The sequence below is a fragment of the Clytia hemisphaerica genome, unplaced genomic scaffold (genome assembly GCF_902728285.1).
Source record: "Clytia hemisphaerica strain Z4C2 unplaced genomic scaffold, Clytia hemisphaerica genome assembly, whole genome shotgun sequence".
Lineage (NCBI taxonomy): Eukaryota > Metazoa > Cnidaria > Hydrozoa > Leptothecata > Clytiidae > Clytia > Clytia hemisphaerica.
The window spans coordinates 99,683-115,112 of record NW_027104047.1 but is presented as its reverse complement, the minus strand read 5'-3'; the positions used below and the strand labels follow the sequence as shown (position 1 = coordinate 115,112).

Here is a 15,430-nt window from a genome sequence, read left to right as displayed (position 1 = left end):
CTTTATCTGGGTAGAAAAGTGGTTATTTTTTACTTGTGTTACTTGTGTGGTTGTTTGAGCATCCTGCTTCAGGTAAGGTTCTTGGTGAACCACGCCTCTGTGTGATCAATCTGTCGAGACAAAAAGAATCTCAGCAGATATTTTTCATGTCAATTATTGAATTTGAATTAGCTCTCCTGCACCCAGTATATCCATGGATCTGGGGTTCATCTGGGATAGACTTAAGGTGTGTGTCCAGGGCTCTTTTGAATTTATCGATAGAAATGTTTTTGAGGTTTCTGATGCTCTTTGGCATAGCAATTTCTGTTAGAAACTGAAGTAAAGAGGGGTCAATTATGATAAAATTGTACTATAATCTTTTTGAATACTTGGGTAAATGTATTCTGACTCGGAAAGCGATATATTCAAGCTATGAAGAATATGATATCAGTGGAAATGAGGCAGATTCTGAGAGAGAGAGAGGATGATTCTGAGAGAAAGAATGGAGTAAGATATGGATCCCCTCATTAACAAGCTGAAGCATTAAATCCCTGTCTCCATGAGCCTGAACAAGAAGTATCGAGTACAAGCGAGAGTGACATTTCTTCATCCGAAGACAAAAGTGACTAATAAAACTTGTTCTAAAGGTAGAAGTGGGAGTTTAGATTGTGAGTCTGAGTGCTGCCAAATCGAAACAAGAGAAATTGATTGTTTCAATGAAAAATTTGATTGGGGAGATTTTCAGTGCATTATTGATAGGCAACAATTCCCAAAAATGTGCCTTGACGTGGACATTTTGGGAAATGTGCTGACTGGGCTTCACGAGACAAAAGGAGATCATTTGGAAGAGATACCATTGAATAGATCCCGATACGCAGATATAAGATACGCAGCATACAGGCAGTGTTCATGGTGGGAATTCAAAAGATTGAGAAAAAACAATCACCCAGTTCTCCCATCATGTGTGCTTACAAATATGCGAAGTAGGTTCCCTGACCCTGAAGAATAAAGGAATGTGCAAAAAAAACCTAGGGTGAATCATTTTTTTGATTGATGGGTCTGTCAATTCATTCGTTAGTACAGTGCGTTAATAAGTTCATTTTCCAGTTTGCATTGGATTAACATCCCAAGTTTCAGTATCATCGATTCCGTTTGGATTCTGTTGGATTCACTATTTATTGAATTGATACTGAAAGCTTTGTACTAATTGATGAAGTTGGATGGGTCCTTCAGGGACATGACACGTTTAGCCTTTTATTATGCTCTCCTTTCATTCAACTTTCTTTTAGTTGGTTGTTTGTCTTTGTTGTGATCAAACAAGTCTGGGATAGCGTCTTCCTTCATTAGTCTATGCGGCGCAAGCCCTAGGATGAGTTAGTGCTAAAACATAAACCAGCTTTTGGTGGGTTTTTTTTCGCTTTGTATTTTGCTACTACCTTCTCTTGAGTGTTTCGTCCTTAGGCAGCTTGTAAAAGATACTTTCCCTCTTCCTGGTACGCAAGTTGTTAGTACAGTTCACTGCTCCAAGGCATGGGGACACCCCCTTCTCACACAATGGGATTTTTCAACCAGTGGGGATGGAAAAATAACGGACTTAAACTCGATGAGGATTGATATTTCCATATTTTTTATGGCTAGGGATTTCAGTTCTTTTGTTTTCAAGTCAGAAAATTCAGTGGGAATTGGAAAAATAGCAAAACATTTTTTCACGGTTTATCTGATTATCTCAAAGAATTCTTTGATTATCTTCAGTGTGGACAAAAATTGAGAGATGATTTTCCACTAGGGGCGATATTCTGGCCAATTTTTCCAGTGGGAAGGGGTCCCAGTAGGTCTGTGAGAAGGAGGCGTATGGTGGGAAGAAAAGTAAATATCACGTGTCTGAATCCTACATCAACTTCACTTGGAAAACAGTCCAATTAACTATGAAATTGGGGTAAAAGTAACTCAATCTCGTATGAAATACTTTTGCCATTCTCTTTTTTCTCAATTTTCTCTGAACAGCCTCTGTGACGCAGGGTTTTCAGTAAACTTTAGGAAGGTCTGAGGTCGGCTACTATTTTAGTGATACAGCTATGTGAGAGTCACCTGAGGGCCCACCATGGTTGGGGCCGGAAGGGCACGAAAATTTTGAAATCGGGCGGTTTTAAGTACTGAAAAAGCGTTTTTTAGCAATAAAACTATAGAAAAATCTAAACAAAAAATAATACTTTTTAGGTAAAAGTGTAATATTAAAGTATACATCTAATATTTGATTAGATTATATACCTAAATATATATAGATTTTCTTTCAAGAGCCAACCATGTACGGCAACAATCCGCTTCGCCTTAGCATGGATAAAGAAAACATAGGTAAATAAATGTTAACCTAAATAACTACACCACTGAATACACTACGGTAATTACACCAAATTACCTTCAATATTATTAGCTTCAAATTATAAAACCGTTGAGGATGCAGTTACTAAAAAGCATGGCCCAATGTCGGGAGAGGTTATTGAAGAAGTCCATACCGAACCGGGCCGAAAACCTCATGGATCGACATGTATCTTCAACTGATGACCTCTTAAAACGGTTTTTTATATTACCATTTAACTAAAATGATACTAGAGTTCCACCATGGACCTATAACCATACGTAATAAGTCTTTTAATCCATCTAAATCATAAGAAAATATATAAAATATATAAAAAAGTTAAGTGCTTATAAAATGAATATGCTAGCAGACGTTAGGCATGTTCAAAATCATACATCAAGGATATCTAGAGAAGACTTTATGGCCGGCGACTTTGAACTCATATTGGGCTTTGAGGTCGGTGATCTGCATGATGTCACATACACAAAGTTGCTTTTTAAAAAGGGGCTTTCTGTAAACAAAAGAATTGGACTACATGAGCAGTCAAATTTTTACCGAACCATTCCTTTAAAAATACTAAGAAACCATACAATCTATCACTTCCACTTTTAATTGTAAATCAAGAAATATAATTTGTCACGTGACCCAATTGGGCAATACACTTCCCCGGTAACAACCGCTATTCCTATCCGGCCCTGACAGTTAGTCACACTAGGAAATCAAGCTTTCAGAAAAAACAACATCAGTCATCTACAGGATGTAATAGACCTTTTTTTTAAGAAAAGAGGCAGCCATGTTGCATAAAAACAATGATACAGCCATGCATAATTACTGTATCATGCATATTTAAAAAATTATGCATGGCCGTATCATTGTTTTTATGCTAGAGTACATAATTATTCAACATGGCTGCCTCTTTAAAAAAAGGTCTATTGCAACAACAAGGATGAGAGTTACCTGAATCAAGTTCAAGTTCCCAAGACAATAATTAAAGTTTGAAAACTTAAAATGAGACTAAATGACCGTTTGCGAGCGTGCAATAGCCAGAATATCAACCAACCAAATTTTGTCATTCAATTCTCAAGACAGCGCTTTGATTTTTAAGGCCTTGTTTATACGCTAAAGTAAAAATAATTCCGCACATGTAGATGGGTGAGTGTTTGAGGTCCGGAAAAATTTCCGGGAAATAGCCTATCCGGTGGTGCGCAGATCTAGGTGGGTTCCTTTTCTCCCTTAGATCTTTTTCTTGGGAAGTTTATCCTCAAATTAGTTTTCAAGGTTGGCTTGGCTCAAATCTTTTCATCTATGGCTCAAATTTTAGGCAATTTCTCATACCTTAACTTAAGAGAACTAATTTTGGTGGGAACTAATTTTAGCAGATTTGGCAAATTTAGACGAAATTCACCAAAATTAGTTCCCACCAAAATTAGTTCCCACCAAAATTAAATATTTTGCTCACTCGCCAAAATAAATTCACGCCAAAATTAATTTCTTTTAAGATTTTTGCTGCCCGCAAAAATTAGTTCCCGCCAAAATAAGTTCCCTTTTAAGGTAGTTTTTGAATCTCTTTAGAAGTTTTGCGGGCGCATTTGTTTGCTTGCGAGTCAAGTAAACAATATAGCGCTTTCGCAGCATTAATCTTTGATAAGTATTTCAGTGGACACTAGTGTGACTAACAGAGTCTTAACAGCCTGAGGCCGTTAAAAAAAAGGCTTTTCATGCATGGGTGAATTGCAGAAAAATCATACAATGTCTCGTCCACAACAAAAGCACCATTTATGCTTACACATATCAAGATTTGGTAACTAGTAAACTCCCTTTTTTGTTTTGTTGTGACATGTTAAATGGTTTCTTCTGTAAAGACATTTATTGCCTTTAAATAATCTATTCTGAGTTTTTTTAACTGGTAAAAGCTACAAAAATTTATCCCGTTCGCAATGGCAAAAAAGTCTTAATTTCTCATTTTTTGAGACAACTTTAATGTTCTATCTGTATCAAGCCAATAAACTATAGAGAACTCCATGCTTTTTGTAGCGGTATTCTTTTTCTTAAACTTTACATGTACTGGCTGTGAGTGAAAAACTTTTTGTCCTGTCCGCAACAAAGTGTCCTCTCGAGATTGGGGCTGTAACAAAAAAAAGGAAAATACTCCAAGGAAGGCTCTTTCACAAAAATGTAAAGTTCTTGAGAATTGCATTTGCCAAAGTTGAGTTATGGGTCCTCACAAAATGCCTGTTCATGGTTTGGCAGCAGGTTTTAGGTGACCCCTAAGATTTAGGTAACTCCTGGTTGCCAAATCTTTTAGGTGACCCCTAAGCCAATGACACGTCTAATTTTTTCGAAAATCCTTTTATGATGAAAGAAAAACAAGCTCAGAAGAAAATCACCAAACACAGAATCTAGCCCCCAAGTCCATCTGAAAAAAATTTAGTCCCCCCTAGCCACAGGCTAAAATCAGGTACGAAATGCTGCTCGACCTTTTAACCTCTTTGAGACCTCCCAGACAAAATATCCTCCACCCCCATGTACGGACATTTTCTGGAAGAGCCCAATGGTAATTTTGGAAGAGAAATATATTAAATTGAAGAGGAAATTGATATTTTTCAAGTTCACGATAATCTCTTCTCAGAAGGTAGTGCTTACCTCACAAAATCATTGCTGAACTTTTTGGTTTTTTAGAAAAAAAGTAAAAGCAAAATGAGTGGAAGAGGTAAGCCTAAAAAGAAAGAAAGAATTAGCGTATCCAAACGTGCAGGAACTATATTTCCTGTGTCACGTGTCAGACGCTATTTAAGAGGATGTACACACAAACTACGCATCGCAATGGGAGCTCCAATTTATCAAGCTGCTGTAATGGAATATTTGTCAGCGGAAATTCTTGAATTAGCTGGTAATGCAGCACGAGACAATAAGCGTTCTCGTATCACTCCACGACACATTCTTTTGGCTATTGCCAATGATGAAGAGCTTAACAAGGTAACTAAAAGATAAATTAATTTTATGTTTTCTACTTGCATCATACAAATACGTACATCAAGAGTTGAATGAGAAACTATTGTGATGAGTTGATTTTTACTTCCTTCAGGGAACTTTTTTTTTTTTCAGAGCTTGTTTTCTTAACATGAGAGGCGTCTTTGGAAAAACTTATTTTGATGTTTTACTAACAAAGTTCTGATGTATCTTGATATCGTATTTAATATATCTCATACAGCTTTTGAAAAACGTCACAATTGCATCTGGAGGTGTCATGCCACATATTGAACCACAACTTTTGAAAAGAAAGACCTCAACAACATTTACCGATCCATTAGCAAACCAAAAGGCATTGAAAGCTTCAAAATTGGGTGGCATCCAAAAGGCCAAAAATATAGTAGCCCCCAAGAAGACTGCACTTTCCAAAGCAGTAGTTAAAGCAACAACAAAAGCAACAACTTCTAAATCTGCACCTTCAAAAGCACCAGCTACAACTAAATCAGCTCCCAAGTCTCCTGCAAAGGTTTGTCATTTAAATAATACCGTGAAGACTTGGTTTGAGTCCAGTTGATATTCAGGGATTTCTTTGACTTTATCGTAATTTTTTAATGCTTTCCCTAATATTTTAGTTAGCAATATATCGATCTGGTTTCCATTACTGGTTGAAGGGAACAATACCACACTTTTAGAAATGGGTCGTTCAAAAAACTAGAAGAATCCTTGTTTGCTCCTTTGCATGGCATTCTAAATTCAAGGCCTAGCAAGCGTGCGTTGACGTCAAAATCCTGTGGACCTAATTAATGATGTCATTGCAGTGAAGTTGACGTCAAAAGAAAGAAAAAACTCAAAGGTTTTATGATGAAACTTCAAATCTTTCAAAGAGATAGCTACGGAAAAGAACGCCATGCTCCTTTGCTATGCTGAATTATCTCGATGAATTTTTCATTTTAGGCTTCACCAAAGAAGAAGATGGACGGCTCAGCACCCGCTGTTTTATCTGAAAAAGTACTCTTCCTCGGTCAAAAGGTATCTAAAATCTTTGTACTCACTCATTTATATATCGCTTCATAAATAATGTCATAGACTGTCATAGAATCAAATGGAAATGTTTTTGAGACGTTTTTGCAATGTAGTGTAGTAATTATTATATACCTCTCGAAAGACATTGTTTTGAAATTTCTTTTTAGTTATCAGTGGTGCAAGCTGACATTGCGACAATAGAATGTGATGCTCTTGTTCACCCAACCAATGGTGGTTTCAACACTTCTGGTGAAGTTGGTAAGAATTACTGTGTTCGATCTTTCAGATTACAAATTTCTTCTATCTCAGCAAGGTAGAGCGGTAGAGAAATAAGTTTCCCCAGTGCTTCCATTTTGATAATTACTTATTAATTTTAGGTAAAGCCCTGGTCAAAGTAGGTGGAACAGATTTGGAAAAGTCTATTCAAGAACTACACAAGTCTCACGGTGATCTCACTGAAGGCTCTGGTAAATTGCATTTATATCATTACTTTTTGTATCTTGAATTTTTCCAGAATTTACGTTATGTAAAATCTTTATAAATAGCATAAAAAGGCATTGCTTTTGACGGTAGAATTTCGTGGCTTGGGGAGACAGAAAAAGTCGCTCTTTCTTTGGTTTTCAAAATACTGTGTAAGCAAATGATAATAGAAATGTTAAAACATACTATCCTTTTAATTGTATTCCCATTTTCAGCTATGCTTGGAGATGCACCGAATTTGAAGGTCAAACACATTATCCATGCATACTCACCTACTTATGACGCTAACGCTTCAACCAACGAAGAGAAATTAGAGGCACTGATCAATAGTTGTTTGACATTGGCCGACGAAAAGAACGTCTCTTCCATCGCACTTCCATCTATCGGGAGCGGAGTGTAAGTAATCACAGTGCTTACAAAGTTCTTAGACGGATTTCTGTCTCAGCGAAGTATATTAAGAGGCTTTTCCTTCTTAAAATTAGCAAAATTTGCAAAATTTAACTAAAATTTCAAGAATATGTGCTAATCTGCTTGTAAAATCCACTTTCTATCTCAGATGAAAAACTTTACTTTGACCACGATAATGAACCTTTCATTCGTTGGTGGAGAGGATAGTTTAATAATTGTTGTTAAGGGGGTATCACATTATTAAAACCTGAGAGCTAAAAGATTTAATTTTTTGGGATCTGGAACCTCCTCACCAACCCAATGTCACCGTTGGATTTATGCATTGACCGAAGGGCTAGACTCGAGACTCCTGGATGGGAAATGAAGCCACTTATTTCCCATGCAGAACACCCGCGCCTGGTTTTTTATACAAACGCTGGATTTAAAATAAAATCTATCGCTAGATTTAAAGAATACAGTCCTCGAGGACAAAGAAATCGCTAGATGCAATCTGTCGTCACGATTGCTGTGCGTTTTAGGCGCTTTCTGGATGGGAAATAAGTGGCTTCACTTTTTCTTGCCCGGGAAAGGTTAGTGATTCTACTCTTGCCCTTCGGGCTTTAATGGGTTTATGGGAAACGAGGTTTTCAGTTTCATTTTCTTCATGGTCCCATCAACGGAGGAAAGAGAAGGTTGGCCATGGCCCCCTCACTTTCTTGCTGACTTAATTTGTTTTTAAAAAACATGTTTTTATCCAATTTAAATACCGTTTTCTGGTGTTTAAAAGATGGAAAAACTAAAGAAAGAAAGTGAATGAAAAATTAAAATGAATTTTGTGAATTATTTATTTGTGTTATAGACTCTACCAACTACCATTCACTACCAGTTAAAGTAAATTTCCATTTCTCTTATTCTTCAAATTTTAGGAACGCGTACCCGAAGCAAGTAGCAGCGCAAACTATTTTGAAAGCTATTTCCAACTACTTTGTAACCGTTATGGCATCGTCATTGAAACAAATTTATTTCGTTCTTTACGATATGGAAAGTATCGGTGTGTATACTATTGAAATGGCTAGACTCGATTCTGGCTCCTCTTAAAGAAGAAGCGAAGCTGACCGATGAAATTGACTCTTAGAAATACCGCAAGGGTGAAAGAATTAAACCTGTTTGATCGATTTGCACGCTCTACCAAGATACTGTTTCTACCGATTCACAGCTTGACCCGTTTATTCGTCGGGGTTTTATTTGACTTCGTCATTTTTATGATAAATACATTTTTATTTGATTTGATCAAATTAGACTTTCCCTCGATTATTTAAGATTTTATTGAAGATATGTAAGGGATTTTTTGTGTGTAAACAGAAGCACTTTATGTACATACATGTGTTATATATTATGAAGTAGTACGTAGTAATAGGTAGATTCCACTGACCTTTATATACCCTGGGTTTATTTTGAGCTCAGTGGTAAATTCACGTTGATCATGTTGATTAGGCGCCTCTTTCTTGTATCGTTGATAATTATTTTGCATATTAGAATCTGCGAGTAAATTTCGTCACTCTAGCCACCGATTATGCTCAATATAAACAAGCCTTTTCCTGTCCTGTCAGGGCTTTAAAATGGCGGACTAGAAGAAATAACTCAGTGAGCTTTCTGCCTCTTTATTCATGATATGCACCATTGCAATGTCTTCAACGGACCCAACAGCTGATTGGTTGCAAGTGATTGACTTTACGTCAATCAGCTTTTTGGTCCGTGATGAAATAATGTCAGAAGACATTGTAATGGTGCATAGCATGAATACTAGCATTTACTAGATCTCCGTTTTGCTTTTACGCTCGTGAGCCAACCATCTTTGTTCAGCTCTTTTCACGCCTCTCTTGTCTGTCAATTTTAAACATTTATACTGACTGCACTTATAATCCATTTTAATCAGGCCCCGTCTATTTTGTGTAGCTCATTTTAGAATTAGTTTTACACTTTAATGGATTTTCATTACTTTTACTAAGATATTTTCTTGTTATTTTGTTACTAAAAAATAAAACGCTTGATTATTAATCGATCTTTTCAACACCTTCCTTTATTCCTCTAGTCTCTTTCTTGCTCTACGTAGCTTTTGATCTGATGTGCAATTAGGTTCAGCGATTTAGAAAAATCATAAGAAGAAAAGTAGAAAAATCTTCTTCTTTTTCGTTTTTGACCTTTATTTTCGGGTTCTAGAGAATTCTTCATTTATCTACTCGAAATTATCTCTCCAACGAAATACTTATTTTGAATATTTCTTCTCTTGAGAACAATGCGTAAATGTTATTGTTTAATATGTTCAATATATTAAAGCACATATTCCCATTTTCTGAGCAGGCTTATTACATGCATGCTTCATAATTACACTCTGTTGTGGAGCAATCTTTCTCTGTAGACCACAAGCGATTAAACAGTGTAATAATATAAGTATAAAATGACGAATCCTTATTTACTAGCCTTAAACTTATGAGTAAGGAAAATAAATGCCTGGGTGACGCCGGGTATACGCATTACTGATGCATTAGTAATATTTGGAGGGTGGCAGGCTGCCCTTGGGCTTGACTCGCCTACTTCTGCGAGTCGCCCTTGTTTAGGCGGCCTCCATATAATAAAAGTGACTGATAAAACTGTTCATCCGACATCTTCTACCAACATTGACAGATGCATACATGTTTTTTCTTTTATAAGTATAACGTTTATAATCATATGCAGGCTCAGTTTTTGGTACCTAAACAATGGCTCTATTGTTTGAGAACAATAGAATGCTAAGCATAATTTTTGGTCTGTAAGTAAGCAGACCCGATATCTACGCTAATTTGAAAATTCATTGCTTTGCTACGATATACGTGTTACTCTGTAGTATTTTATGAAAAAACTATTATTGAAAAGAATCTGACATAAATTTCATTTCCATACCGATCATTCAAAGAAGGCTTTCGGAAGAACCGTATGAACTTCTACGGTAAAAGAATTATATCTGACGAAACCAGTCCCTCACATACTCGCTTTTTGTCACTTCTATTCAGTATAACATCAAAGAGTAGCTCCTGGTTACGAGATTGGACATCGGCTACAGTAGCAAGGGAGAAATAGCTCCTAAAGCTGCAAGCTATTTTGCTGTCCTTGGCAGCACGGTGTGACAGACGTACGCATTAGCGAGATTATGTATCTGGAATTCTCTACGGCTACGGCTAAAGTGGCGAGGGAAATGGTGAGTAAGGCAAGTAATGGCGGGTGAAAGCAAGTTCGATATTTGACGTACGGCATTATGTCGACTTTGCTTAGAAGGTGTTTTGGTGTTTTTCCCGTACAGAGCAAAGTAGACAACGACACGTCGCCTTTGATGACATGCTGCCCGTATGGGCAGCCCTGCAACCGTATAGCCGTAGAATATCTCCGATACATAATCTTGCTATTTTGAGACAATACAGTGCTTTCGGAGATATTCAGATGTATTGAAATATGAGGATTTTTATATTCGATAAAAAAACATTTTTAATATATAGTTATTAAGATTCAAGAACAAAAGTTGTAAACAAACAAAGTCTTTTGATCAATGAATTTTTGGTCCATTGCTCAGTGTTAATATTTACTTGATGAAAAAAATCTGAAAGTAAATGCTAAAAGTTTAGTACATTTCAAGAGAAGTCTTACATGAGTAGTATAGTTGTAATGATGTTCCTGAGATTTCAGATTCGTGAATTTGTATAGATGAAACTGAAACAAAATTATCCAAGATAAAATGATCGATTTTTGAGATAACAAACTGTAAAGTGATATTTTGAAGTGTTTAACAGTAAAATAAAAGGTAAGAATAGTTTCTTACTTCCTATACAACGATTTCACTGGGTTATTTTCAAAAAAACCTTCGACAATATTTCCCCTTTCCCGGGGCGAGTGTATCACGTCCAGTAGCAGAAAATTTTAAAAATGTTGTGCAAGTAGCTCTGGGTGCGAGATTGTTTTTATTTTTGGCACTTTGAGCCTCAAATTCTTATTTGGGGCAAAATTAAGGAATTTTGGGCTTTATACCCTATTTTCTTTTGCTCGTAAAATTTGCCTAAAATTCGGTCATTCCAGCAGGCTCAAACTTGTTGAGTTGTTCAAATTTTTAAGTCCTTAAGCACTATCCACACCGGTCCTCTACCATTATCCCATTTATATGATTTTTCAGCTAGTCACATTTTTTGATTAAGGACGAGTGGTGAGAAGTAGAAATGGAGACTTGGTTGATCGCAGTCATTGCTGTTGGAGGAACTGTTTCCTTGGCAATCCTCATTCTATGTATTTGTAAAGTAAGTTCTTTTGATTGAAATCCCAACTAGCTTTGAAAAACACAATTTTGATGCCATTATGGTACCATTACTTGATATGGGCTATCTATCACGTTTTATTATCAAATTCAACAAAAATTGACACCGACATGATGAATAAATATCAACCCAGCTTTTCAAATTGGCCATTTCCATTTCATATCCATTCAGGGCAATTGACGAACTTTTTCAAATTCAAGGGGTGATCCAAGAAGAATTTGGAAGGGTCTATTTAAAGTACCCCCCCCCCCCAATACACATCAGTGTGGAGCAACTCTTCCAAATAAAAGATTTTTTTGTTTCTTACAGTGTTGTTGTAGAGATAAAAACAGTAAAACGTTTCGTTGGATTGAGCGTTTAGGGATACCTCAAGCCAAAGAGGGTACCCCAACAGATGAAGAACTTTCAAAGGAGATGAAGGTTCACGTGACGTATGACGGGAAAAGTCACGTGACCAATGGAACCTTGAATCGAACCAATCGTTCGTATGACGATGACGATGATGACGTAATCATAGAGGTTTGTTAATTTATCTTTTGTTGTACTTATAGAGCATCTAAACATTGGAGTAGATACTGTCTGAGTACTTTAGAGGGTTTTTCTTCTTGTGATATATTTCTCTCTGAACCTAGGCTACTTTCTTCATTACAGTGGATTCCCCAGAACTCGAACCTCTACAGCTCGAATATTTCTTTAATTCAAAAAAGTTCTATGGTCCCTTCAGTTGACGATACCTTATAAATCAGTCTTTATAATACGGAATTTTCATAACTGGGACAAGTTTCAACCCCCGTGCGTGTTCGGATCCACTGTCCTATAAATCAGATATTTGTGATACAGTGCCAACGTCGGATAAATCTGTGCTGTGAATGTTCATTGGCCTTGTTTGAATTCCAGGGGATTCCAGGGTATTTTATCCGGCCCTTACTTCTTATCACTATAGCACTGATAATAGCCAAGAGAGTAAGGTTGAAAGGTAGCAGGTTTATTTGTGTTATTGAGCTGGAATTGGTTTGCGAATATTGACAGTCCTGCTTTAGAACTCATAAAATATTGATTATCTTCACATCGGCTTATATGAATTTCTTCTTTAGGCTCCACAAGCACAAAGGAAAATATCGGAATTCGAAGAACCGGAGCCTTTCAAACGATTAGATCATTTAGGGATACCTCGTGCACAAATTGGGGCAAGTCCAACAAATGGAAGACGTGCCCCAAGTTCTCCTCTTCCAAGTCCGATCCCTGAAGACGATGATTTGGTATCTAGCTCAGACGAAGAAGTTTCTGTGCGCCAATAAATTCGGCGAAGATGTTTAGTTTAAAAAGTCTTTTCATAAATTATTGTAAGTGCAACGACTACCTCGTTTTGAAACCATTACATTACCATAGTGATTAAAGGCCTTGAGACTTCAAATGTTACTTTTTAAATAGAGTGAACTTCTTATGCGCTCTTATGGGAATCAGCGCCATAGCAATATTTTGAAAAACGATATAAGCGTTGTTCGTGAGGAGCTGATTTATGAAAAGGTCTATCACAAGATGCATTGAAATAATTGCCAGCCTTGTTTTCAAACTATTTTGCCAACTCTAACGTTGTCAGACACAATGAAGTATAAGCCCGAAGGGCTAAAATCGAATCTCTTTGGTAGGATTTGAAGCCAATAAATCCCACCAAAGTTGTTCGGCCTTGAGTGATCCGCCTGGTTTTTACCCAAATGACAGATTAAAACTAAAATTTACCGCTTAATTTTGAAAAAAAAACATCACTCGAAAACAAAAAAATTGCTAGATTCAATCCGTCATCAAAAATACGCCGTAGATTTTTAAGGCTTCATTTTTTCTTGCCTGACAAAGGTTAGAGATTCGATTCTAGTCCTTTGGGCTTATACTTCATTGGTCAGACATTTTTATGTTTGAAAGAGCACTTTTGCAGTTTTGTATCAATATAGACCTTTTCATAAATTACGTCACCGCGGACATCACTGGCCTCGTACTCTCGGGTACCTAATAGCCGGGGGGTTTGGAATAAGCAGGGGGGTTGGAAAAAATCTCAAAATTTAATAAGCGGGGGGGTTGGAATAAAAATGTCCTGGGTGGAAAATGTTCGAAAAGGAGGCTGATACAGTAGAATTAGGGCAAAAGAGGGAACTTTCAAAAATTAATTTCCCAAAAATCAATAAGCGGGGGGGTTGGAATAAGAATTTCCTGGGTGGAAAATTTTCGAAAAATTAATTAGCGGGCCCCCCCCGGTTATTAGGTACCCGAGAGTATTCAAACAATTACCATGGTGATTATCTCCCTTAAGACATTAAATGATTTTTTATAAATAGAGAGTAGTTTTAATAAAATCCGCAAGGAGTTAATCACCTTGGCAATAATTTCAAAAACGAGACAAGTGATGTTCGTGACGAAATTTATGAAAAGGTCTATCGAAAACGGATTTAGTGAAAAATATTACATTTGTAAATGTCGTTTGAAAACGAGTCCCGTAATAATGTTGATTTATCTTGAGAAGTGTGTATTGACAATATAATTAATCCATAAGGGCGGAAGAGTAGTAAAAATCATTCAGAGAATTCCAATCACGTACCCAAAGCCACTTGCACAAATTTTTGGATTTTCCTAATGGACATGATAACCTTTCGTTATCAGATCCATAAAAAACGGAAACTAAGGTACTGGATTCGAGTTTTTCAAAGAACAATATTCTCGGGAAAAACTCTCGTCGCTTTGGGAATAGATTATGAATGGGTGTATATGTAATTGAATCAATCAACCAAAATTAGTTTCACCATAACTAAGAAGAAATTGATGTTTAGGCCTACCATGCCAAGCTTGTTACCATTTATTTTTCAGTTCTCTAAGACTTTGTAAATATAGATAACATTTTAAAATATTTTTTATTGCAAGTTATTTCTTAGCAAAACAAATATAACATTTTTGAGTTCCTTACTAAAGCTCAACTTGGTACTGGAGAAAAACTGGTCAAGGGAAGCCAGCAAATTACTAGCAATCTTGTATACCACTTTTTGGTTTTGCTGATGTTGGTACAATGCTTCCGTGAGCGCTCTCCGAATCAAAAATAAGAAAACTAACGGTGGACTGGGTTCGAGTTCAAAATTAGGCCTTTATCATCAAATTTGAGAATATTGGTTAGGGTCGTTCTCAAAGCATAATTTTTGTATCTTATAATTGTGATGCTAGAAATGGTAAAGAACTTAAGTAATCAAGAATTTAACTCCAAAAAGAATACTTTTTCCCGGAGCTGTCCCTATAGGATTCTGCTCATCCTCTAGCGAAAAGAAAATCTTAAAGGAAGTATATCTATAGAGGTCTGCGATTCAGACTTCTGTCCCTAAAAGTGAATGTTTTCAATTGCTATTTTCTTTGACCTTTTCAACCTTTTCGACCGGTCAGGCGCGTGCCACTTTACTATTTAATTTACCACCCTAAACTCGATTCAACCCTTTTATACGCTTTTTCTATTGTCTTTAGGTGCGAAAAAAAGACTGGGACGGTTTTAGGGTGAGCTGATTCATTGGCTAGAAAAAGTGTTTTGTATGTCAAATTTTGTTTCTTGTCTTTGAAACTGAATACTAACTACTGTAATTTAGTCAGAAGTTCACTTCAGCAATGATTTCAATTCTTTTTCCAGAATCTTTAAAGAAATTTGCTTAAGTTTTCAAAAATGTACATTTGATATTTTTGTTCAAACTCTAATTTATTTTTGTCTGTCATTTTATTGATAACCTTTATTGTTTATAGGGCCTCTTGAGCTTTAAATACCATCATATGGTCGTAACTCGAGAAAGTCCTTCTTAACTTAGTAAAACAACCGGCAAAGTACAAAAAAGATGAATGTACGCATAATGTAAAGTTGAATCCAAACGTGGTTGAC

At 36.4% G+C, this 15,430-nt stretch overlaps 2 protein-coding genes and 1 non-coding gene across 4 annotated transcripts in view; all 3 read left to right on the top strand.

The window, feature by feature from the left end:
- Positions 1–9,253, top strand: part of LOC136811878 (core histone macro-H2A.1-like) — a 25,897-nt gene extending 16,644 nt beyond the window's left edge. Inside the window, exons 2-8 of the mRNA XM_067068502.1 lie at positions 5,015–5,311; positions 5,547–5,831; positions 6,260–6,334; positions 6,496–6,586; positions 6,706–6,795; positions 7,024–7,204; positions 8,122–9,253. Coding sequence (XP_066924603.1) covers positions 5,033–5,311; positions 5,547–5,831; positions 6,260–6,334; positions 6,496–6,586; positions 6,706–6,795; positions 7,024–7,204; positions 8,122–8,293 — 1,173 coding nt within the window. The 5' untranslated portion in view covers positions 5,015–5,032 and the 3' untranslated portion in view covers positions 8,294–9,253. The remainder of the gene's footprint in view (positions 1–5,014; positions 5,312–5,546; positions 5,832–6,259; positions 6,335–6,495; positions 6,587–6,705; positions 6,796–7,023; positions 7,205–8,121) is intronic.
- Positions 9,254–9,672: 419 nt separating this feature from the next.
- On the top strand, positions 9,673–9,824 carry LOC136811882 (U12 minor spliceosomal RNA). The gene has a single exon (XR_010847290.1). It is a non-coding gene; the product is annotated as a U12 minor spliceosomal RNA (small nuclear RNA).
- A 1,041-nt stretch (positions 9,825–10,865) lies between these two features.
- On the top strand, positions 10,866–13,607 carry LOC136811876 (uncharacterized). 2 transcript variants are annotated; one of them, XM_067068500.1, is made up of 4 exons: positions 10,866–11,027; positions 11,416–11,514; positions 11,842–12,051; positions 12,627–13,607. In XM_067068500.1, exons 2-4 carry the CDS (start codon positions 11,437–11,439, stop codon positions 12,828–12,830), a joined length of 492 nt encoding a protein of 163 aa, XP_066924601.1. In that variant the 5' UTR covers positions 10,866–11,027; positions 11,416–11,436; the 3' UTR covers positions 12,831–13,607. The 2 variants fall into 2 exon arrangements, with proteins under 2 accessions (XP_066924601.1, XP_066924600.1); XM_067068499.1 differs by having other exon boundaries at positions 11,394–11,514.
- The last annotated feature ends 1,823 nt before the right edge of the window (positions 13,608–15,430 follow it).

What these genes read in the sequence shown, in the direction of transcription:
- LOC136811876 (XM_067068500.1), top strand. Translation starts at nt 11,437, where the DNA reads ATGGAGACTTGGTTGATCGCAGTCATTGCTGTTGGAGGAACTGTTTCC. An exon ending in TCATTCTATGTATTTGTAAA is followed by an intron (nt 11,515 to 11,841) that starts GTAAGTTCTTTT and finishes TGTTTCTTACAG; the next exon opens with TGTTGTTGTAGAGATAAAAA. An exon ending in ATGATGACGTAATCATAGAG is followed by an intron (nt 12,052 to 12,626) that starts GTTTGTTAATTT and finishes TTTCTTCTTTAG; the next exon opens with GCTCCACAAGCACAAAGGAA.